The sequence below is a fragment of the Panthera onca genome, chromosome B3, assembly GCF_046562875.1.
Source record: "Panthera onca isolate mPanOnc1 chromosome B3, mPanOnc1 haplotype 2, whole genome shotgun sequence".
Taxonomy (NCBI): Eukaryota; Metazoa; Chordata; class Mammalia; order Carnivora; family Felidae; genus Panthera; species Panthera onca.
The window spans coordinates 97,858,134-97,883,495 of NC_138344.1; the positions used below are offsets into that span (position 1 = coordinate 97,858,134).

A 25,362-nucleotide genomic window follows, 5' to 3' on the forward strand; every position below is an offset into this window, starting at 1 on the left:
CCTCCAATTTTGTTCTTCTTTTTCAGGATTGCTTTGGCTGTTTGGGATCTTCTGTGGTTCCATATAAATTTCAGGGTTATTTGTTCTGGTTCTGTGAAACATCCTATTGGTATATGATGGGATTGAATTGAATCTGTAGATTGCTTTGGGTAGTATGGACATGTTAACATTACTTGTTTTTCCCATCCATGAACAGAGAATATCTTTCCATTTGTGTCATCTTCAATTTCTTTTAATCAGTGTTTTATAGTCTTCAGAGTACAGGTCTTTTACCTCCTTGGTTAAGTTTATTTCTAGGTATTTTATTGTTCTTGGCACAACTGTCAGTGGAACTGTTTTTCTTATTTCTTGTTCTGCTACTTCATTACTAGTTTAATATATATAAACTAGTTGGGTTTCTATAATGTGATATCCTAAAATTTTCCTGAATTCATTTGTTACTTCTAAGAGTTTTTTGGTGGAATCTTGGATTTTCTATGTATAGTATCATGTCATCTGCAAATATCATATGCCTTACCAATTGTATTCCTTTTATTTCTTGTCTGATTGCTGTGACTAGAATTTCCAGTACTATGTTGAACAAAAGTGGTGAGAGAGGACATCTTTGACTTGATCTTGACCTTAGAGAGAAAGCTCTGTTTTTCACCAGTGAGTATGTTACTGTGGGTTTGTCATATGTGGCCTTTATTATGTTGAAATATGTTCTCTCTAAACCCACTTGGTTGAGAGTTTTTATCATGAACAGATGATGAATTCTGTGAAATCTTTTTCTGCATCTATTGAGATGATGATATGATTGTTACCCTTCATTTTGTTAATGTGGTGTACTATGTTGATTGATTTGCAGATACTGAGCCATATCTATATCCCTGGGATAAACCCCACTTGATCATGGTAAATGATCCTTTTACTATATTGTGGATTTTGTTTGGTAATATTTTGTTGAGGATTTTTTGCGTCTATGTTCATCATGGATATTAGTCTGTAGCTTTTGTTTGTTTTGTTGTTTTCCTTTGTTTTTGTTTTTGTTTTTGGTGTGAGGATGGGGGTAACATCTTTGTCTGATTTTTGATATCCACGTAATGCTAGACTCATAGAATGTACTTGGATATTTGGAAACTTCCCATCTGCTACCTTTTGGAATAGGTTGAAAAGAATAGATCCGAAGTCTTGTTTAAATGTTTGGTAGAATTTACCTGTGAATCCATCTGGTCCTGGAATTCGGTTTGATGGAAGTATTTTGATCATCAATTCAATTTCATTACTAGTAATGGGTCTGTTCATATTTTCTATTTCTTCCTGATTAGTTCTGTAAGATTGTATATTTCTAGAAATTTATCCATTTCTTCTAGGTTGCCCAATCTATTGGCCTATAATTTTTCATACTGGTCTCTTACCTTTGTATTTCTGTGGTGTTCGTTGCTACTTCTCTTGTATTTTTGGTATTATTTAAGTCCTCCATTTATTTTTCTTCTTTTTTGTTTTTTTAATGTTTACTTACTCTTAGAGAGAAAGAGAGAGAGAGAGAGAGACAGAGAACAAGCAGGGAAGGGGCAGAGAGAGGGAGACGCAGGATTCAAAGCAGGCTCCAGGCTCCAAGCTGTTAGCACAGAGCCAGATGTGGGGCTCGAACTCACCAACCACGAGATCATGACCTGAGCTGAAGTCAGAAGCTTTACCAACTGAGCCACTCAGGCACCCCATCCATCTTTATCTTGAGTCTGGCTAAAGGTTTATCAATTTTATTTTTGTAAACAACTTGTACATGGTTTCATTGATGTTTTGTATTTTTATTTATTAGTCTTAATGATTTCCTTTCAGATCTTTTATTATTTCCTTCTTTCTACTAACTTTGGCTTTGTTCTTCTTTTCTAGTTCCTTTAGGTGTAAGGAAATTTGAGACTTTTCTTGTTTCTCTAGGTAGGCCTATATTACTATAAATTTTCCCCTTAGAACTGCTTTTGCTGGATCCTACAAGTTTTGAACTATTGTGTTCCCACTAGTTATTTTTGACAGCCTTTGTATTCTTAGAAAATACAAAAAAGCTTAAGTGATCTTTCAAAAGGAATCTTTAAAGATGCTCTCAATGTATTTTACTACCTGTTTTGACTCCTCCTCATTTTAGATCCTCATTGTGAGTGAGTATTCCCAGGTAGGTGAGAAAATCTTTAAAAAACTTCCCTGTATCTATGTCCTTATACTGTTATCTGTGGGGAAAAAAACCTTATGGCTTTGTTTCTAAAGACCCTAACTTCATGTATTTACACACGCCGTATGTGTGATTATCTAGTTCTGCCTGTTGTTTAATGAGACTAAGAACAATCTTATTTCAGGGTCAAAGTGCAGCCAAGTTAATACTACTTGAAAAGCAGAATTTAGAGACTTTCACATTGGAAGTTGATGTCAAAATAAAACTACTGCACTTAATTAGGTTCTAACACTACGCCCTGCTGCTTCTCTCTCTCTCTCTCTCTCTCTCTCTCTCTCTCTCAAGATACCACTTTTGTCCTTTCCTAGTAGATAGATCCCCTTTAAAATAAAACTTTACCCTGTTTTTTCTAGAAAGCCAACTAATAGAACTAAACTCTACCTTTCTTGGTCTTTTCCATCTTTCCCAGAGTGACATGCATCTTCTATACTCTTTGGGTTCAAGTTAAAATGTCAAAACCACTCTATCTCATCCCAATACCCAACTGCCTCCTGGTCTCCATTAGGATTAGGTTTGGCTGCATGTGACCACAAAATCAAAATTAAAATGGTTTAAACAAATTAAAAGTTTATTCCTTTTATGTAAAGATGTTCCAGAGATTTTTTTTTTTTTTTTTTAATTTTTTTTCAACGTTTTTTACTTATTTTTGGGACAGAGAGAGACAGAGCATGAACGGGGGAGGGGCAGAGAGAGAGGGAGACACAGAATCGGAAACAGGCTCCAGGCTCCGAGCCATCAGCCCAGAGCCTGACGCGGGGCTCGAACTCACGGACCCGCGAGATCGTGACCTGGCTGAAGTCGGACGCTTAACCGACTGCGCCACCCAGGCGCCCCGAGATTTTTAAAATAAATTTCTCAATCTTAATTTTCAGTATGTTTAATATGAATATAACCCACATAAACAAAACTTTCTGGAGTCTTCAATAATTTATTTCTTAATTGAAGTAAAAGTGATAGAATATTACATTAGTTTCAGGTGTATAGTACAACAGCTCATTATTTGTATACATTTCAAGTCCAGGTAATGTCCATCACCATTTATAGTTACAAACTTTGCTTCTTGTGATGAGAAGTTTTAAGATCCACTCTTTTGGCAAATTTCAAATATACAGTGATGTATTAACTATAGTCACATTGCTGTGATTACATTTCCAAGTGTTACATATTTTATTAGTGGAAGTTTGTACTTTTTGACCCCCCCCCCTTTACCCATTTAATCCTCCTCCCCAACCCCTGCCTCTAGAAACCACCAATCTGTTCTCTGTATTTATGAGCTTCGTTTCTGTTTTTTTGGATTGCACATATAAATTAAATCATATGGTTTGTATTTCTCTGTCAGACTTAATTCATTTAGCATAATGCCCTTAAAGTCCATCTATATTGTTACAAATGGCAAGATTTCCTCTTTTATGGCTGAATAACCACTGCAGATGGATTCAATTCAGGCCTCACATGACAACTACATCAATTTGAGAGATGGGCTCTTTCCAGCAATCCGCTCTTCCACCTGTGGGATGAGGCCCTCACCTTTGTGGTTCAAAATAGCTGCTAGATTTCCAGCCATCATCTTTATTCCAGATAGTAGGAACAAAGAAGTCACCAAAAAGGTGTATCTCATCCCTTTAAGACCTCATCCCAGACTTCTCACATATCAGTGGCCAAAACTTAGACATATGGCCACACCCAGCTACTGAAAAAGCTAGGGAATGTAGTCTGAAATTTGGGTGATACCCTGAATGGCTTAATGTCAATGTTCTTATTTTCAGGAAGATGTGAGAAAGGGCTAATTCAAGGCAACTATTTGTTCTGCCTTTCCTTCCCAAAAAGACACAGCCTATGAAAAGACAGACTTGCCCTTTGGGAAGTTGACCAAAGTTTAGTATGACTGAATTGTTGTGGGGCAAAGGTACATTGAGCAAGAGTGGGAAGTTAGGTTCTGAACATGTAGGTCTTGTATATAGACCATCTTAAAGAATGGAGACTTGAGTTTGAGGTTATTGGGAGACACTGAAAGACTTTAAACAAGAATGTGATGTTCAATTTTGTTTTAGTGTGGCCTACAATTTTGTTTTAGGACTTCTTTTGGAGGCTCTGTGGAGTACAGGTTGGAATGGGATAACTTGAAGTTCCTAGTGGCCTTGACAAGTGCAGTTTTGGTGAAATGATGGGGACAGACATCTGACAAGAAAGCAGTCCCAAATATTAGCCTTTCATATCCTTTATCTCTTCATTTCTCCTGATCTTTTCCTCTCCCCACTTTATGACCTTTATGTGTACTATGTCAGGAATCCTTTTAACATCCCACTCTTTGACCATCCTTTTTTTCCTTTTACTCATCTACTGTAGCACTGTCCCTTCAAAAAATCTTTACTCCTAGAGAGGGAGGGAGGCAAATCATAAGAGACTCTTAAATATGTAACAAACTGAGGATTGAGGCGGAGATGAGGGGAGGGCGGGGGAGAGGGGAAAATGGGTGATGGGCATTGAGGAAGGCCTTTGTTGGGATGAGGACTGGGTGTTGAATCACAAGAATCTACCCCCAAAACCAAGAGCACACTGTATACACTGTATGTTAGCCAACTTGATAATAAATTACATTTTAAAAATGATTTAAAAAAAACAGTAGAACTGTACCGGATCTGTAATGGAAACTGTTTAGCTATATGTGGAGTTTTCCTCTGTAGTTCAATACACTTTAACAATTAAAAAAAAAAAAAAAAAAACTTTACTCCCAAACACTGACGTTACTACTTGGCAGCATATGGCAACCACTCACCCACATCCATCTCCTGTTTCCATTGCCCTCTTCACCTAGCTTAGATTCTGTGCTCCCTCCCTAAACTTCTATCCTGGACATACCTTCAATCTCCTTGCCTTTTTGTCCCTTTATCATGACCACTTTATCCGTTATTTCCTCCTTTTTTTACTTTTTAACTCACTTGTCTGATCTCCATTAGACTCAAGTTTGATACTTAAGTGTCTTCTATCTTAAAAACAAGTCTTCTCTGTGGGTCATATCTACCTCCTTTTACAACCCAACTTCTCAAAAGAATTGCTATCTAATTAAACTCCACCACCTCCCCTGGACTCTTGTCAGTTATATGGAAATTGAAGTCGTCAAGAATAATGACAGGAATAGCTGTCTGGAAAATATTGATCCAGATGTTAAACTCTGTAATAAATGGGAGTAAAAGAGGGTAGTAGCCTAATGGTTAATAGCTGGGACTCTTGTACAATCTTAAAAAGGATGGTTGTAACCATCAAATTACAACAACTCACTGACACCAGAGTGAGGAGCTTGAAGTTAGACTTACATTAGTCAAGGAAGATAATGTGACATCTGTTATATAGGAGAATTATGGAGCAAACCGCATGTATGTGTGTGTATATGTATACACACATGTATGCGTATGCTGTCATTTACATAAAATTGTGTGAATATGTGCGTATGTGTACATATGTAAGCACAAAATTATGTCTGAAAGAGTTCAACAAAATTTATTTTCATTTAAATTCACGTTAGTTAACATATTGTATACTATTGGTTTCAGAGTAGAATTTAGTGATTCATCATTTACACATAACACCCAGTGTTCATCCCAACAAGTGCCCTCTTCTAATGCCCACAACCCATTTAGCCCATTGCCCCACCTGACACCCCTTCAGAAAACCTCACTTCTCTATACGTAAGAGTCTCTTAATTGTTTTCCTCCCTGTTTTTTGTTTTTAATGTTTATTTTTGAGAGCGAGAGAGCGAGAGAATCCTAAGCAGGCTCCACACTGTCAGCACATGGGACTGTATCTCACAAACAATGAGATCATGACCTGAGCCAAAATCAAGAGTCAGACACTTAACTGACTGAGCCACTCACGTGCCCCATTCCCTCTGTTTTTTATCTTTTTAAAAAATTTTTTTAAATGTTTATTTTATTTTTGAGATGGAGAGAGAGACAGAGCATACATAGGCGAGCGGCAGAGAGAAGGGGAGACACAGAATCCAAAGCAGGCTCCAGGCTCTGAGCTGTCAGCATAGAGCCCGATGCAGGGGCTTGAACTCACCAACCACAAACCACGAGATCATGATCTGAGCCAAAGTCAAAAGCCCAGCCAACTGAGCCACCCAGGCACCTCTCTCTGTTTTTATCTTATTTTTCCTTCCCCTATTTTTATCTGTTTTTAAATTCCACATAGGAGAGAGTTCACCAAAATATTAATAGTGGCTTTTACTGGGTGTTAGGATTTGGGGTAATGTTTACTTCATAGTGCTTTAAAAATTTTTTTTTCGGAATATTCTTTAAAAATGTGTGTAGTCTTTAATCTTTGAATTTAAGAAGTTGGAAAATTATTTTTCATTTTGGTAGGAAATTTTAAGGAATTGTTCTGAAGTGGCCTTCGTTCTTGCCTAACTTCATTTTAAAGTACATGTCTAATGAGCGGAAGAATAGAAATAAAAAAAGAGTGGATGGGAAGAGACTGTCTTGTATCATGAGATTGCTAGGTTCAAACAGGTGGGTGACAATTTATTGTAGGAAGACTTTTATTTTTTATTTTTTTATTAATATATGAAATTTATTGTCAAATTGGTTTCCATACAACACCCAGTGCTCATCCCAAAAGGTGCCCTCCTCAATACCCATCACCCACCCTCCAATCCCAATCAAAATTGCACCAGCATTCTTCTTGAAACTAGAACAAGCAATCCTAAAATTCATATGTAGGAAGACTTTTAAATCCCATCCAGGCACAAACCTTGAGGCAGAGGCTGACCCCATTGCATGCACTCAGAGCAGAAGCCAACTTGTGCGTTTTTGCTTTTACCAGAAAAGTTAGAATGTTGCAATTTGTTAAATAGCAAAGATTAAACAATTGTAACATTACATGTGATAATTTAAACCCAGCATCTCTATCCAAAAAAAATTCACTAGAAATTTGCCCTTTTTTTCCTTTCCTTTTTTTTCTTTTTCTTTTTCTTTTTCTTTTTTTCTTTTTTTTTTAAAGAAAGAGTGGTATTTAACTTGTTACACTGTCTTAGAAACCACTAATGTCAGTGTCATGAGTTTGTATTACTTTTTGTCAGAATTAATATATTGTGATTTATGGGCCTGGACAGGAAATGTATTCTTTCAACTGCTGGAATATAGCACTTGATTTTTATCATGCTGGAAGATGAGTTTTTCTTAAATTACCTGGAAATTTTTCTACAACTTCTTACTATTTTTTAAAATTATGGTACTTAAAATTTTTTTAATGTTTGTTTAATTTTGAGAGAGAGAGAGAGAGAGAGAGAGAGATCACAACCAGGAGAGGGGCAGAGAGACAGAGGGAGAGACAGAATCTGAAGCAGGCTCCAGGCTCTGAGCGGTCAGCACAGAGCCCGACCTGGGGCTCAAACTGAATAACTATGCGATCATGACCTGAGCTGAAGTTGGATGCTTGACTGAGCCACCCAGGTGCTCCAAATTTTGGTCCTGTAATAAACAATAAAGAATGAGAAGGGCACCATAAATCCTATACATACAACAATAGGGATACTTAGTCTCCTGTGAGTGCAGTGCCATTACAGGATGAAAATCTGAGAAATCTATACACCTTCCACCCATATAATGAATATTAATTGAGCACCAATTTTTTTTTTTTTTTCAGGCATTGACTTGGGAACTGGGAATACCATGGTAAATAAGGCACTACTTCTTATCTTAAAAGGTCTTAGTCTAATGGAGATGAGACAAGGCAGTAGGCAATTACACAGAGTGGTACCTATTTTACCTGGGAATGCGGAAGGTGCTTATGAGCACATAGGAGGGGCTCCTACACCAGTCCTTGAGACTAAGGGAAAATATTTTGAAAAATTTCAACAGAATTTCTTTTATGCATGGTCTTAATACAAAATTTAAGCCTTCTTCATATATATATATATATATATATATATATATATATGTATGTATAATGTGTGTGTATGTGTATGTATGTACATATATATGTATATGGGTGTATATATATGTGTGTATATATATATATATATATATGTATATATAGATAGATGTAAATTTTTTTCCTGTTATTTTGAGAGAAAGACTGTGGGAGATGGACAGAAAGAGGGAGAAGGAGAATCTCAAGCAGGCTCTTCCCTATCAGCACAGAGCCAAATGCGGGGCTAAATGATGTTAGGCTTGATCTCAAAACTGTGAGATCATGACATGAGCTGAAATCAAGCTTCAGATGAACTGATTGAGCCACCCAGACTCATTGGTTTTTATATTTTTGAAAAGACCTTTAACTTTTGCCTTCCTGGTCAATATTTTAAATAAGTTGTTACAGGATTGTCCTGTTTAAGTGGGTTATGGTAGGTGGTATTTCTTACACCCACTGTGACTTGGGTGGACACTCTGATGGAGCTATATGTGATATCTGGAGAAAATGTAGGAATTGGGACAAAGGAGTGGGGGCAGGGAACAAGGACAAAAGGTAGGAATAACAGGAATAGTGAGCAATTACATTTATCACCAGGTGGCATTTAAAATGGTACTTATTGGGGCGCCTGGGTGGCTCAGTCGGTTGGGCATCCAACTTCAGCTCAGGTCACGATCTCACGGTCCGTGAGTTCGAGCCCCGCGTCGGGCTCTGGGCTGATGGCTCAGAGCCTGGAGCCTGCTTCCAATTCTGTGTCTCCTTCTCTCTCTGCCCCTCCCTCCCCTGTTCATGCTCTGTCTCTCTCTGTCCCAAAAATAAATAAACGTTAAAAAAAATTTTTTTTAAATGGTACTTATCTGGGTGCATGGGTAGGCTCAGTTGATGCAGCATCCAACTCTTCCTCTAGGCTCAGGTCATGATCTCATGGTTTGTGGGTTCGAGCCCCACGTGGGGTTCTGCCCTGACAGTGAGGAGCCTGCTTGGGCTCTCTCTCTCTCTCTCTCTCTCTCTCTCTCTCTCTCTCTTTCTCTATCTCTCTCTCTCTCTCTCTCTCTCTCTCTCTCTCTGTCCTTGGGTGAGCCAGCCAGGTGCCCCTGAAATTCTACCTTTAAAGCTGTTTTTATCTACTGTCTGCATATCTTTAGCCTAGTTTTCCTTCACTGTCTGCTGTAACCCCTGATATAGGAGAGTATTCTGTCTCACGCAGTAGCCTCTGCAGCTTGTACCGTACCCCAAGACCCTGATTCTTGGTATCCATAGTTGACTGACCAGGCAAGGCTCTTTCCATGACCTAATCAGATTTTTAAAGAATTTGAAATTGTGACTTGGAAGTAATGATTGGATTCTACTTGGAATTTGAATAAGGACGTGATAGAAAGCAGGAAAACACTAATGCTGCTTCCCCCCCCCCCCCCCCACCACACTGGTACAGGGAGAAAAGCAAAAATGAGAGACCATGTGATGAGAGATAGATAGGGATAGAGATGGGGGCGGGGTGGTAGGGGAGAATACCAAAGGTCTTTAGTGAAGTCTGTCTATATTTTCTGCCCTTGGGTTCCATTAAACAAATTTGATTCCTTATAGTAAATCCCCTTTAAATTAAACTAGCTGCAACAAGTTTGTTTCTTTGGGTCACATTCTTCCTAGGGTAGCAGGAGAGTACAAGCATTTGTAGACATGGATAAAGTGTGTTTTCTACCTGCCATAAATGGCTGCTAGTCAGTTTCCAGTTTATTTATTTTTCAGAGATAGAGACACAGTGTGAGCAGAGGAGGGACAGAGAGAGAGAGAGACAGTGACACAGAGTCTGAAGCAGGTTCCAGGCTTTGAGCTGTCAGCACGGAGCCTGATGCGTGGCTTGAACTCATGGACCACAAAATCGTGACCTGAGCCCAAGTCGGACACTTAACCTACTAAGCCACCCAGGTGCCCTCACATTTAGTATATGTTATACGTGGAAACGTTTTATTTGGAAATAATTGCAAACTTAAAGAAGGTTGCAAGAGTATTACAAATACTTGCATAACCTTTCCCCATTTTTAAAAAAACATTTGGCTTCATTACTTTGTTCTGTGTGTGTGCGTGCACACGTGTGCGTGTATGTAATTTTGTTTCTGAATCACTTGTGAATAAGTTGCATACATTATGGTTCTTTATCCCTAAAAAACTTCATTGTATATTTCCTTACAATAGTCTTACATAAACACATTAATTATCAATGTCATTAAATTTTTAACACTGATAAAATACTACACTACACCATCCATATTCCCATTTTTCCCCTTGGTTTCTCCATTATAAAATTATAACCTAGGAGTAGGTATTGCATTTAGTTGTCATGTGTGTTTGGTCTCCTTTAATTTAGAACATTTCTGCAAGCTTTTCTCCTTTCTTTTTCTTTCTTTCTTTTTTTCTTTCTTCTTTTTCTGCTTTTTTAACATTGACATTTTTCTAGAATAATCCCTATTGTCCATAGCATTGCAATACTGGATAACATCTTAGCGCCTGGGACTGGGTTGGTGCCTGCTTGAGATCTTGAAGACAGATAAAATTCCAACCAGGAAAGAAAAATGTTTGGTAAATGCTCATCTGGGCTATAAGGACTGTTCAGATTTTTACTTTGCCTTCACTAGTAAAGCATATCTCATGCATTTAGAATTAAATACTTTTAACATGAGGGTATCCAGCTTTATTTTACGTGGTTGCCTCCTTTTTTTCTTTTTTCCTTAAGTAAGCTCTACACCCAATGTGGGGTTTGAACTCATGACCCCGAGATGAAGAGTCAAATGCTCTATTGACTGAGTCAGCCAGGCACCCCAGTTGCCTACTTTTTTTTTTTTTTTACGTTAATTCATTTTCGAGAGACCAAGAGAGGCATGAGTGGGGGAGGGGCAGAGAGCAAGACATAGAATCGGAAGCAGGCTCCAGGCTCTGAGCTGTCAGCACAGAGCCCGACCTGGGGCTCGAACCCACGAACCTTGAGATCATGACCTGTGCTGGTTAGATACTTAACTGGGACACCCAGGCACCACCCCCGCAACAGTTGACTACTCTTTAGTTGGCATTTCACTGTTTCAGTTTTATGGTTTGCCTTTGTGGAGTTTTTTTTTTTTTTTTTTTTTTTTTTTTTTTTAAAAGATGTTCACTTGTTTAAATTATTTTCCCTGATTTATAAATGAGGCAAAAACCAAACACTAAATAAAAACCACTTTTGTGACTTATGTCATATTTTATCTAATTTAAATTTAACTTTTTAATCAACAGATAATTTATATAATTTAGGTTAAAACTCTGATCCTTTGACTAAAATCTAACCATTTGATTGGACACCAAGTAAATATCAGAAAACATGACTTTTTGAATGCAAGATGAATGAGACTGCAAACAGGTTACACTAATCTCAATGAAGCACATACACAATTACATTTAATAGACTAGGTGAAGAACCTTCCCCAGTCTACATTAAAATACCTGAAGATGTTGGGGCGCCTGGGTGGCTCAGTCCGTTAAGCGTCTGACTTCGGCTCAGGTCATGTTCTTATAGCCTGTGAGTTTGAGCCCCACGTCAGGCTCTGTGCTGACCGTTCAGAGCCTGGAGCCTGCTTCAGATGCTGTGTCCCCCCGTCTCTCTGCCCCTGCTTGGCTCGTGCTTTCTCTCAAAAATAAACATTAAAAAAAATTAAATACCTGAAGATGTTAACCTTCCTTATCCTAGTGCCCATAGTATTGAATCTATCAACAAAGTGTAACCATCTTCTACATGGATACATTTTTCCTTTTTTTGTGTATAAATACCCCCATCAGATCATACAGTAAACCAGGAATGATTTAGATTTTTCTTTATAGTATGCATTTGATGGAAGTAGAAATTGATACAAGTGTTGCTGCAACATATTAATATAGACAAATATTTCTATATTGTCTATATAGAAAAATATAGACAAATCTGGGCCTTAAGTCCTGAGCCCTATTTAGCTGGCTGTGTGACCTTGAGTAAGTCACAAGTTTCAATTTACTCATAGCTCTTGCCTCATAAAGGCAGTATGTGGCTGATATGAAAGCTTTGAGGGGCACCTGGGTGACTCAGCTGGTTAAGCATCCAGCTTTTGATTTCAGCTCAGGTTGTGATCTCACCATTGTGAGATCAAGCCCCACATGGGGCTCTGCACTGGGCATGGAGCGTGCTTGTGATTCTCCCTCCCTTTCTCTGTCTTCTCCCCTACATGCTCTTGCTCTGTCAAAATAAATAAGTAAAAGCTTGAAAAGTAAATAAAACAAGGCTTGTGAGATGGGTCTGGTTTGGCCACCATTTTGCTTCTACGTTTCAGTATTCAGCTAGTGCCTCAATGTTCGTTCAGGTTAACTTTTATGACTATACTTGCATATATCTAGCCAGTCACGAGCAGCTCAACTAAGTTTGAGTCACCCATTAAAGATGGAAAAGTGAAACCAAGCCACTTTGGAAGTACCCACAATCTCAAGTAGGGCCTCACCTGAGGTTAAGTCAGGATTCTAGAAGTAAATTATGAACCATACTACAGGGTATAGAGACCCCAACCTGGCTGGTCCAGAAGTCCTTAATTCTATGACAGAAATGGAGTCCCAACGCTCAGATCTTCTTAAAATGCAGAATATGAGGATATCGTGTTAGGTCTGGAGTGGGTACTGAGACTCTGCATTTGTAGAATGTGTTTAGTGCAGTATTTTGATGCTTTTACTCTAAGGACCAATGGTAAACACATGGACACTGTTTAAAAGTTCAGGATGTATACAAAACAGCCATGTTTGCAAAATTATTTATTTACATCTTAAGCTCACATTAAAACCTTCCTAAGATAGAATGGCTAAGATGAAATGTACAAAGTTGATATCAACACATACACAATTTTATTTCAAAAAGTTATCCTGTGGATGGCTTTTGATGAACTCGTTTTTTTTTTCTCCACAAAACCAGTGTTCCCTTAAATCATGGTGTGAAAGTGTCTTCTCATAATGTTAAATCATTCAAAAAAGCTGAGAAATAAAGAGCTAACTTTTATTATTAAACAGCTATCCATATGCCATGCAGTGTTTTCTGTTTTAGTCTATGAGATGTTCAAATAGGCCCTAACATGATATAGTAAGTTTTAAATATGGAATACTTTGGTTATTAGGTTTTGACTTGGCTTTTGGCCGAACTTGTCTCTCATTCCACTGAGTCATTATAGGTAATCCGTTCAAAACAAGACTTGCTCAATACTCTTACAAAGCACTTAGTCGTGCCTGGATTGGGAATACCTTTTAAGATGCTGACAAAAACAACACATTTTTTTTTTTTCTTCACTCAAGAAAAAAACCCACAAAAAATCATTCCTACATGTCAAAGTTGACCATAAAGTAGACTTTTTATTCATTCTTCCAGAAAAAAAAAAAAAGTTCATCATAACAATACCTGACCTGGGTATTTGTACATTTTTGAAACACTAGACCTGTAAGACCTCCTTTGATACCCTAAAAACTCACGATTTTGTGATCTATTTATGTAAAATATGCTTGAGATTAAATACATAAGCAATGCATTTGAAGCTCCTGGGAAGGATTCACATTTAAAATAGTTTTTAAAATCTGGGTTTTAAAAGAGTTTTAGAAAAATAAAATACTGTGATCAGTTCTACCCCTCCCTCTCGACTTTTCTCTCCTCACAACTTGAGCTTAAGAGTTCAGGCTCTAAAAAGCATAAGAAAGCAAAAATAGAACAATGTAGGCTTTGTTACACACATTTTCGTCTCAGTTAACATATCACAAAGGCAAACCTGATTTTCTTTCCTTGAAATGAAGATCCCATCTTCTAAAACTAACATAAATAACTGTTCAGAAATACAAAGAAAGTTTAACCACTGCTTTTAATAAACAAGTGGCTAAATGCCTATAAAATAACGTGCTATTATAAATTGCCAGCTAAATTCCCACTCTAGTCTACAAAAATAAACTGCACAAATATGTAAATTTAAGGTAACTATTTCTCATGTTGGTCTTGCAATTTTATAAGTGCAGTAAAGCAAGAAATGAATAAGCACCTAGATATTGACTGAGTCAACTTTCATTTGAGCAGCATTCTGATTTTTGGATAAAGGGGATTCTGAATGTTTTCTAAAACTTTCCAGAAAGTCCTATTTACATTCATTGTACAGCATTTTATATACATGTAAATACACATTAATGAGAAATTAACCTATGCTTTTCATAATGTAAAAAATACAACACGTGATCATATGCTAAAGCCAGTAATTTGAGTAATCTGCTTGTTCAGTTTTGATAGCAATAACCTTGAGTAACTTGAATCATATTACATAAATATACCACAGATGCATAGTTTATTTATGACCTTAGTAGCCTAGGTCTAAACACAGTTTTAAGTGAAAAAGATTCTCTGTTAAAGCCTATGCCATACAAGTAGTTGGGCTTACTAGTAATGTTTGTACTGGGGAAGAAAGATTAAGGAAGGCGTGACAGCAGACATCAAATGTTTTGAAGGATAACTAAAGGGAAGAATTAAAATTAGTTATTTTTCCAGGGGGGTATTCATGACTTTCTGATAAGAGCTGTCCAAACATGAAAAGGTCTGTCTCATGAATGTGAATTCCAGTCCCACAAACGGCCATGCCTTGTCAGAGCTCTGGTAGTGAGGACTCCGGTGCTGGCAGTAGGTTGTCAGGTGGGACTAATAGATGGTTAGGCCACAAAGAGCTCTAAAGTTGCTTGATGCAAATTTTGTTAAAAATTTTTTTTTGTTTATTAGAGCGCGAGTGCTTGCGCGCACAAGTCGGGGAGGGGCAGAGAGAGAGAGGAAGAATCCCAAGCAGGCCCATGCTGTCAGGGCAGAGCCCCACGAGGGGCTCCATCCCATGAACCGTGAGATCATGACCTGAGCCAAAATCAAGAGTTGGATGCTTAACCCACTAGCCACCCAGGTGCCCAAAGATTTTTTTTGTTAACTCTGTATGACCTCTTAGGCGGTTTGCTTCATCTTTTGTTGCTGCCCATAAAGCAGTATGTGATTTTGCTGTTATTTGTCTTGTAAATTGATGGGCTTGGCCTTCCAGGAATGTATCAGAGTGAATTTTTCTCATCTAATTGCTGTCCCACAAAAACAAATAGCTAGTTAAGATGAGCTTTGTTAGTGTCTTACACATAGTAAGTCCTCCACCAATGCCTGACTAGCTGAAGTGGGCTAGAAGCAAAGATTTTACTTGGGGAAAATAAAAGTTACCTATTCTAAAATGTTGACTGTTCTAGAAAGTTCTGGTCTTGCGACTGAATGGAAAATCCTATTTGGCACTCCTTTACCTCAGAATGCATGCCAGTGCTTATCAGAGTTAAGAAATTCTTATGATCAGATTTGAGGTGTTAGGTTAAAATTTCCATACTTCCTATTCCTCTGTTAAACAAATAATAACTTCAAGTTAGGTTTTTAACGCTAAAATCAATGCTTTTTTTTCCAAAAGAGTAAATTCAGTAAAAATGTAAAACTAAAAATCCTATGGCTCTAAATCTAAGACAAATAAGGTCACATGGCTTATGCATTTCAGATTCTTAAAGAGGCCCTACTGTTTCAGGAAGACCATTTAAAATATTGTTCCCTGAGTTCTTGAAGCAACCCTAAAAGTGAGTTGATGAACTCCAAGACTTTAGAGAGAGAGAAACCCACATGGTTTGCTTAACTCTCTTCTAAGAGTAACTGTTGAAAGTGGTTTGTGTTCAGTGCTTTCCTTATAGCTCAAATGCTATTGTGGCTTTATCCATTTCTTAGAAGATAAGCTCCCCAAATGAAACTTGTCAGAAGGAAAAAAAATGCTTAAAGAAAGTTGGGTTTTTTAAAGCAAGTACAGTTTTAACCTTAGTTAACAGTGTAGTTGAGTAAATCAGTTTTTAGTATCCATAATCCATCAGGAGTGGTAATACTGCCATAGGTGTTAGAAGGTCAAGTACATGGGTTTTGGCTCTTCTGTCCTCCGTGGTTATTGAGCTCAGGGTCTCGCACTAAAGAGCCAAAATTATTGGAAACAGAATGACTTCTCCATATTTAAATGTGTAAGAAGACAGACATTTGGTTTTCAAATAAAGATCAAAACAAACTCATCAGATCTAAAACTTAAAATACCTGGAATTTACACAAGCATTTGTACATAATATTGTTTTGTTTTTAAACTTATTCACAACTGGGGGTTTTAAGATTCTTGCATTGTGTTCACATACCCACCTTTTTGGTGGCTATCAGGGTATGTTTTTAAAATTCAAAACTGGGGAATAATTTAAACAGTGAAATATGTGACTATTTGCAGCTCCCATTAGAGTCTCTTTAGAAAAACTAATTACAGTGAATGGAGAGTACAGTTCTGTTGCTGGCAGTTTTAGGTTGAGCTGAACTTTAAACCAGTAAAGGTTTAAAAAAAAAAAAAAAAAGGGTTGAGAGAACCTACTGAAATGTTCCATCCATTTCAGTAAAGTGCACAAATGAGTGTATCCTTTGGCTTGGCTATGACCTCAAGGGAGGTGTAGAAGTCAGTGGTGCTGGTGCCAGATTCCTGACTATATTACTGAGGCTGGCAATCTTCTCTTCTAGGAGGTAATTTTTCTTTTCTGCTGTTTTTTGTCGCTGTTCAGTCATTTCCAGAGCTTTCAACAACTGGGCATTTTCAACATACAAATCCTTCACCATCGCATCTGCTTTAGTATTCTTGCACAGCTAGAAACAGAAACCAGAAACATTTTGACTCCATTTCTGTAACTGTCTTAAGTTTAAGGTCTGACATTAGAACAGTTGTTCATAAAGGCAAATGACTTATATTCTTTTATTTAACAATACAGGTTTAACATCAGATGTGGCATCAGGGATACAGGCAGAGCACATCCACTTTTTCCAAGCTGTTTCTTTGCATAAAGTTTGTAGAAGCCACTAATAAAAGAACAGATTGATATTTGAAAGCTCAAAAAATGAAAGCTTTTTTTTTTCCCACCTAAGTAAATTAGGTGTTACTGCTTTTTCTTTCTCTAAAAATAGCAAAATACTTTCATAACTTCTGAGGTTTAGGGTGTGAACTTTAACTCTGTTCTTAACAGATGCTTGAGTTTCCTTCCCATTCATAGCTATAACCTACTGATTATTTTAAAATTTGGTTCATGTATTATAATACAGAGGTAAGATCTGGGCAGCTCCTTTTCCTTAACTCTTCCTCTTTTACATAGAACTTGTCAGAAGATAGACTTTAATTTTTATAGTTAAAATATATAGTCAAGGGATGGGAAAACTTGTCAGTGGCCTTGCGATAATTTTATTTTGGTTCCTATTATATATATTCCAACCCTCCCTTCCCTCATTACACCTCATTTTACAGGCAGTTTTAACCAGGGCATCTAAAAGTATAGAGGTTTCAGGGGAAAAAAGAACAACTGAGAGTGGCTAATTTATTAGCATTGCAAAGGGCAATGATAAAGACGATAACACCTGAAGCCTGGAATCTAGATGACGGGCAAGTGTAACATACTAACCTACCCTATTGAGCTGTTCTAAGGAAACATTTCATCCCTTCTTCTCTCCCTTCCTTCCTGCCGTTTACAAAACACTCCTGGCTCTTCATCCTAAGACCCTCTACTGCCCACTCCTCCCTATTTCTCCCGTTTCTTCTCCTGCTCCTCTCAGGACACTATGATCTGTTAATGCCAAAATATTTGTAGATGTCCACACACCATATGTTGTCGTAACTGCATGATGTTCCCGTAGCCTAGAATGCCCTTCTCACACTTCTTCACCTGTTCAAATCTTACTCAGCTGTCAATACTTGAAGAGGCCTTCAGGAAACTTTCTTTAAAGCATGGAGTTAGATCAAGTATTCTTCCCTGTGTTCCCCTCTGCTGAAAATAGAGTGGATCGGATTTTCTTTGTTTAAAATTACCACCTTGCCAAATGCTTAATACCTTGTATGTGAACTACGCTCCCCATTGGCAGGATTTTGTTCACTGTCATATCTCTAGCACTTAGAAAAGGACTTGGCATGTAGTAACTATGTTTTGAATAAGTGAATGATCACAGGGTTGAATAAATGCTTATTGTGGAAGACTTTCTTTTCTTTCCATTTTGTGATTAAGATATTGGGCAAAGAAAAGTTCCTAATTCTCCATTAAGACCTCTTGGTATTATTATTCTTAAGTTTTATGTGTCTAGAAAACCAGGTGGGACAATTTCTGCCCCCACCTCCCCAGGTCTTAATTTCAGTTTCCAAAGTAGCTATAAATCTTTACTATAGAGTGGTCCTTTTTTGCATGTCTCTTCAGTGGTTACACAAATACTTTCTAAACCCAGGCCACACCTGCCACCAGCAGGTCAGGGTCCCTATTCTAATTCAGAGCACAGCCTTTTGGGGTCTGGATATAGCCAGAAGACTTTTTGAAGTCGTCATAGCCATCGCAAACAGCAAAGCTAAAATTCCATTTATTATCTCCCCATTTTTTACCAACATAAATTTTCTAGTTATTTAAATAGAATGTTTACTGTCTTGGGCAAATAAAAAAAAACTACAAAAATTAAATTTGAGCCATGGAACTTCATTAGGAATGCATTATGTCCAGATGAGTCTCTTAGCAAATGTACATTTTCAAAATTGTGGACAAACAGGCCTTAGGAGAGCTCTGGAAAAATAATGTAGAATACAGAATTCATATTTTTGGAGTGGTATGGGGGACAGTGAATCCTAAGTCCTGCTATACGTTTGTAGTAGAATTTGCCTTTATTTGACAACAAAAATTAACACGTTAATGGCAATAAAGGAATGTAAAAGTGGAATGTGGGGTGGGTGGGTGGAGAGGACCCGGGAGGCTCACTTGTTCTTTGAGCTGATTCACTTTATCCTGAAGAAGCCTTTTCACCAGTTTCAATTTCTGTTCAACTTCCATCATCCGTTCTTCCATGACAGTTACCAGTTGTTCCTGGTTTCCCTGAAGGGAAGAAAAAAATGTGTTGTCATTTGAAAAATATGCCATACCGAAAAGAAAGCCCTAGTAATTTATTTTTCCCACAAGATGCCTAGAGAAAGGACAGTAAATATGTGCCTTTGTAACGGGAGGGGTGGATTTCTGATGAAATGGGGGCTCTGAACACTGCATGGGTTGCACATGAGAAAAGTAATCCTATCAGAGAATCAAAGATTAAAAAAAAAAAAATCTTACCTGTGTTACTATCTTCCCCTGAGATAAAGCAAAATTCTTAAAACCCGCATTTTAGTACCTGTGTGCACTTCTTCTAGTAAAATAGTTTTCAATGGTAAATTAAAAATAAGGTTATCAACCTTCCATCTGTGACTTGGGCCTTGGCAACACTGTGGGTCTCTCAAGACCAAAACAAAACTGAGTTTATTCAGGATCACTTAGCATTTCCAGTCAGCTTGCAATTTGTGTGTCCATTTTTCCTGTGTAAAATGGCTGATTACTGTGAGGGTGTTACTGTTCCTTTCTTTATAATAACCGGCTTCTTCCTGCCAGTTATTGTCATCTGTTTCCCAATTTGACTTGCCATTGTGAAGCAAACATCTGGATTGGAGGCTGGGTTTATCATAAAAAAAACTTAAGAATCTCCCCACAAACAACTCATAGATAAAACGAGAGGGCAGAAACAGAGCCAGGGCTTCTCCTCTTCTCACACAACAGTGATAGGTTAAGGAGTTATGCGGGTTTTGAAGAGAGTGTGAGTGCAGCCAGCTGCCCTCCCCGCAGGTCACGAAAATGTCCATGTAAGGAATTTCAGGTTTTTAAAGGTTCTTCAAGCATTAAGCAAAACTCAGGTGTTAATGGCTGATGGTATAACCCGTTTTAAAAGCATGGAGAATGACCAAACGTGGACTGGAAGCCAATGTTTGGATAAAGCAACAGCATTTATTCAGATATAAACAACTGAACCATGTGATTAGTTTGAAGACAACTGTAGTAGGTCAAAGTCCAATGCAGGAAGTAAATTTCAAGAAAGAAGCTTTGAGAACATTTAGCTTTAAAAAAAAAAGATAGAATGGCTTTTTAAAGGTCAAACGTAAATGAAAGATGCCTGATTTCTACTTGCTTTAAAAAACAAAACATATAACTCAAAGAACATGGAGCATGGCCAAAGAGGAAAAACAAAGGCAGTCATATATTTAAAACTTATTTTATTGTTTTCATCAAAATTTTTCTTTTTCCTGTCAAAAAAGCATGATACATCTTATACAAAACAGTATAAATAACCCAAATTTTCTTCCAATTCCATATATAAAAGTAGTACCTCTTATTAAAAATAGTTACAGCATATGGAATGAGAAAATATACAGAATACATCCTTTCAAGAATCTCAAGTCCACATTCTTTAAATGGTATAAATAAAATGATTTGTAACAAGCTGAAATTTGTGAATTTGATTCACAAACTGTCATTTCTACGTTAATAAATAAGAGACCTAATACTGCAAAGGCTTAATAATAATAATATAATTTAAAAGAGCACTTGATTCCAAAATGTTTTCCAGCTTATGTCTCTGCGTGTGTGTGTGTGTGTGTGTGTGGGAGGGGGGGGGAGCGTGTGCATCTGAGTAGCTGCCATGGTAAGAAATGTCATCAATAGCAGCCCAGTTTTCACAGGTGCCCAATCCTTCTGTAGGAATCTGCATGCACTGCTCGCTGCTCCGGTAGCAAGGCCTAGAGAAAGAAGGCAAGTGGTATACTTCACCCCATGTCAAGATCATGTTTGGGGAGGAGTCTAAATTCACACATCTATAATGCAAACAATCTTTAAAAGCACACACATTAACACTACAATGCAAGCAAAGCAACACAGAGGCAGAAGAAATCACATCACTCCACACACAGAGGCGACGTGCAGATTCTAATAATGTTCTGTAATCTTAAAATTAGTGTCAGCTCAGGGGCCAGAAACAGAAGAGCCTGCAGTGGTATTCTAGAGACAACAATAAGCAGTCCACTCTGCCATCTGGCTGGAGAAAAAAGTTTTTTTGTTTTTTTTTTTTTTTAGTACAAAAACCTCAACAGTCTTTGCAGCGCCTAGGTGGCTCAGTTGGTTGGGCGTCTGACTTTGGCTCAGATCATGATCTTGCAATCTGTGAGTTCAAGCCCCACGTCAGGCTCTGTGCTGACAGCTCAGAGCCTGGAGCTTGCTTCAGAGTCTATGTCTCCCTCTGTCTCTGTACCTCCCCTGCTCATACTGTCTCTCTCTCTCAAAAATAAACATTAGAAAAAAATTAGGCAAAAACTGTACTAAGGTTTTTTTAATCTTATCCTGAAGTAATTGGAGTAAAAGGATATTTTTTTATTTTTAAACATTGGCAGGTGGGTTGGAAGAACATGTTTTGAACATAGCGTAAATGAGAAAGCAATGGATACAATGTCTGTTAAAAACTGAGGTCAAGGTTTTATAACTCAATTCTGTAATGAATTACTGAAGTATCTTTGACAGCCCATCTACACAATTTTAATATTTGGAAACTGAAGTGGAATAGAGGAAGCTTCCAAAAACGTGGATTTTTAAAGCACAAAAGACAAAACTAATTGTAACCTTTTGTTTGAAAGGGCAGATGACAGAAGATATAATGACAAACCATAGATATATACTACGAGAAGAGGAAGACAGAACTGCTCCACTGTGTAATTGTAGTGCTAATTTGACTTTGCAAAGCCACTTTGAGACAATTAGGGAAAAGGAGTTGGGGAAATTCCTTATTAAATGTCCACTGAGAGACAGAAGATGAGCATCCAAACCAGAAAGGATTCATTTAAAATTATACAAACGAAGGAGTAATTTTAATTTTATTGGTTCTGAATAAACAAAATCGACAAGCAAAGCTGGACTATGAATGAAGCACTTAAGAGAACTATTTGAAAATCCAGCTTGTATCAGATTATGTCTGTAAGAAGCTAGGATGATTCTAACTCAAAGGGAAGGGGAAAAAGATGTTGATTTTCTGAAAGAGTTTTTGAAACTAGATGATTTTAAACATAGTTGACATTTTTCCCTTATGTCACTGACTCCACAAAGTCCCCACTTGTGAATTCTATGGAATTCAGCAGGTTGCACCCCTCTGGTACAGGAAAACCTAGGGGCCTGTGTTAGTACTGCGTATCTTAGAGGTGAACTTGAATTCTGTAATATTTCTGGCATCGCACAAATGTCAAGTCAAAAACTGTTAGGTCAGCTGTACACTGTGCTTAAGTGATCCTGATCCTTCGTCATGGATTACGAATGTGCAAAGGAGACCCAGAACACTTCATCACCCAGCTTAGAAGCTGAGAGCTCAAAAGCATCACTGCAAAAAACCAAACCCAAACAACACTGCAGTTCTGTGGGTGTGTAAACACAGGTAAGGTGAGACTCTTCAACAGACACGTTAAGTTCTTAATCTCCACCTCTGAACGGGTAGAACTTCCCAATAAACAGGTCAAATTAGGTGATCTGAGTTTACTATGAGGGAAAACAGAGCCTCGTACCTGCGGCGTGTTGGTTTCGGAGGTCCTGTTTTCAAGTTCCTCCTGCAGGCACTGGTTTATCCTTTCTGCCTGCAGCAGCTGCTGTTGTAGCTGCAGAAACTGCTCCCTGGGCACCGTCGGACAGGCTTGCTGCTGGCGCAGCTGGAGATCCCACGTGGGAGGGGATGGGCTAAGCATCACAGTGGACCTCAGGTGCTGCATCTGGAGGACAGAGGGAGGCGGAGCCCGGTCAGCCGCAGTGCCTTCAAGCACAGAGCTGCCCTTGCAAATGTCAAGCAGAGGGAATGAAGCTGATGAATTCATTAACGGCCTCTCAGACCCACTGATCACTTGAACACAGGACAGTACGTGACTTGAGTAAGAAGTGAGTAACGGGAAGGGTCATTTTCCTTAGGAGATAATATAGTTAAGAAGTAGGATTTCTTAAAAGTTTTTAGACTTAAAAGATGTACTTCCTCACTCATGATGGACCTACATGATATAAGTCATGTGTCTGAATTCTACTTCATTGTTTCTGGCACTAGAACTTTTAATTATGCCTGTTTAAAAAAACAGCGGGGCACCTGGGTGGCTCAGTCGGTTAAGCAACCGACTTCAGCTCAGGTCATGATCTCACGGTCCATGAGTTCGAGCCCCATGTCAGGCTCTGTGCTGACAGCTCAGAGCCTGGAGCCTGCTTTGGATTCTGTGTCTCCCTCTCTCTCTGCCCTGCTCATGTTCTCTCTCTGTCTCAAAAATAAAAGCATTAAAAAATAAAAATAAAGACACAAGTTGGGGTAAGCAAAGGGGAGAAAGTGGTTCAGCTTTAGGGTTTTGCCACTTTACTTACCATTCATAAAGACTCTTAAAAGCAAATGTTCAATGACTATGTATTTTCCAGGTTAGCAACTGAGTCAAAGAATCTCCTATCCAAAATTATTTTAACCTATTTTATTTTGTCAATGTTCAACTCTTAAATGGCACTGTAAGATAAGCAATTCGGGGACAGAGGGTGATATAGAAATACTTGTTCAAGACCATAAGACAATGATGTGTGTATCACATGCCGAAGTTGGGGAGAGGAAAAGGAAGGAGAATGCACACTGCGTGTGGCCAGTGAAGCATGGCACTCCACATCTGTCGATACATTCAGCGGACTGAGGACTCAACAGAAGGCATGCAATGAAGACGACCAAGTACCAAACTCAAGAAGAAGCACCTCAAGGCTTCTGAGAGGGGAAATAGGCCCTCTAAGAGACGACTATAACTAAACATTTACCATGAAACTTCAGAGCCACTATCCATTTCCTTCAAGCTAAAGTTCTGAGGTGGGAGATTACCCGTTTTGAAATATTTCTAGTTACAGATTTAGAAAACCCACCATTTTATTTTCAGGAATAAAGAATAGGGAGAGTTATGATCCCATGATTTTCTATCAGCAGGATGAGTTTCTTCACATATATCTTTACATACTGAGGAAAATCCTGGCCTAAATGTAAACAGACATATGCCACAGTTAAAGCAAACTGAAAATGAATACTGGCTCTTACCTTAAGTATGTATTAACTGTTACAGTCAGTAGAAATGATTACATGAACAGGGAGTCTAATGAGAGGTCTCCATGCTATGAAATTGATTGAAAGAGAATGTTCTACCTTCACATACTATCTCAGGCAGAGAACTGCACCCTTCTCTGCTAGTTCCAACCACAGAGTTCTAGGTACAGGTTAGCCACAGACAAAACAAAAACAAAAGAAAATTACAGGAGTCATAAAGAGAGGAAGAAAAGTATGAGTTACAAAAAGAGAACAGTTAAAACTGGGTATATTATATACCTGAATAGGTGTGCTCAAGTCAGAAAGAACTTACAAAAACCCCAACATTTACATTTCTCCGTGTATAAACTTTAAAATATCTTATTTCTCTGATCCTGCAACTGCAATGTGAGTTTGGGAACTTACCACCTTTTCCTCCACCTACCCCACTACAATTATTTAGAAGATTCCAGGTCCAGCATGGGTGGATCTGATGTTAAATACTTGGTTTTACAGTTTCTATTCTGCATCTCCAAATGGCAATTTTCTCGTTTGAGTGTTTGAAAACTGTTGGCTACCGGAGGTACCCAGTGGACTTGAGAAGTGCTAATATGGACTGGAACCCCTTTGTTGAATGTTCAAAATGAACTGTTTATAGAACACCGCCTCATGTAGTTCAAAGAGCCCCAGAGTGTGACTCAAATTCTTCTATTTCCTAGTCTAGTGATGTGGGAGCATGCCCTGGAGCATGGATATGTATTGTATTACATCAGCGACTTTTAAACTGGCATAGAAAGATGAGGAGAGATGCCTTCCGTCAAGGGAGTGCCTACATCAGATGAGAAAGCTTTCCTGAAATTCCTTGATCCTAAAAATTCTGAAAAATAATGAAGGGAAATTGCTTATGATGGCTAATCATGTCAAGGGGGGTTAGGAAGAGATGGGGGTTTCTGAGGACGGCTCGAGCAGGTGGGAGAAGAATTGGCCTGTTAGCAGAACATTCAGAGAGGATCTGCCACTGCTTAAGTATATACCCTGTTACTTATCAATTTGGTACTAGAGAGGTGGGGCTTAGCTTCAGATATCTTACTCCTCACAATATATAATTATTTCATCAGAAAGCATGTCTGTATCTAAACATAGCCTGCAGCTTGGGCTTTTGAACACACTTATTATATGCTATTTATAGTTTAATCTCCCTATTAGTGGATAAATCAGAGAACATAAGATTGGC

General features: G+C 38.2%; 2 protein-coding genes across 24 annotated transcripts in view; one reads left to right on the plus strand and one right to left on the minus strand.

Annotated features, from left to right (window-relative positions):
• The window catches only part of LOC132669840 (uncharacterized), a 57,482-nt gene that overhangs the window by 22,103 nt on the left and 10,017 nt on the right, over positions 1-25,362 (plus strand). Inside the window, exons 4-5 of one of the 12 annotated variants that reach the window (XM_081795930.1) lie at positions 6,571-6,717; positions 9,866-10,045. The exons of 10 other annotated variants lie outside the window; for them this stretch is intronic. The gene's annotated coding sequence lies outside the window, so the exon portion shown is untranslated. The remainder of the gene's footprint in view (positions 1-6,570; positions 6,718-9,865; positions 10,046-25,362) is intronic. One more of the 12 variants, XM_081795929.1, reaches the window with a different exon arrangement.
• The window catches only part of NIN (ninein), a 99,372-nt gene continuing 86,909 nt past the window's right edge, over positions 12,900-25,362 (minus strand). For 7 of the 12 annotated variants that reach the window (XM_060619801.3, XM_078448258.2, XM_078448257.2 and 4 more), the window contains 3 exons: positions 22,615-22,815; positions 18,977-19,090; positions 12,900-16,844 (listed from right to left, as the gene is read on the minus strand). In XM_060619801.3, the coding sequence (XP_060475784.3) occupies positions 16,635-16,844; positions 18,977-19,090; positions 22,615-22,815 (525 nt within the window). In that variant the 3' untranslated portion in view covers positions 12,900-16,634. Of the gene's footprint in view, positions 16,845-16,940; positions 19,091-20,317; positions 20,812-22,614; positions 22,816-24,248; positions 24,310-25,362 lie in introns of those variants that run through there. The other 5 variants (XM_078448260.2, XM_078448259.2, XM_078448262.2 and 2 more) reach the window with 3 other exon arrangements.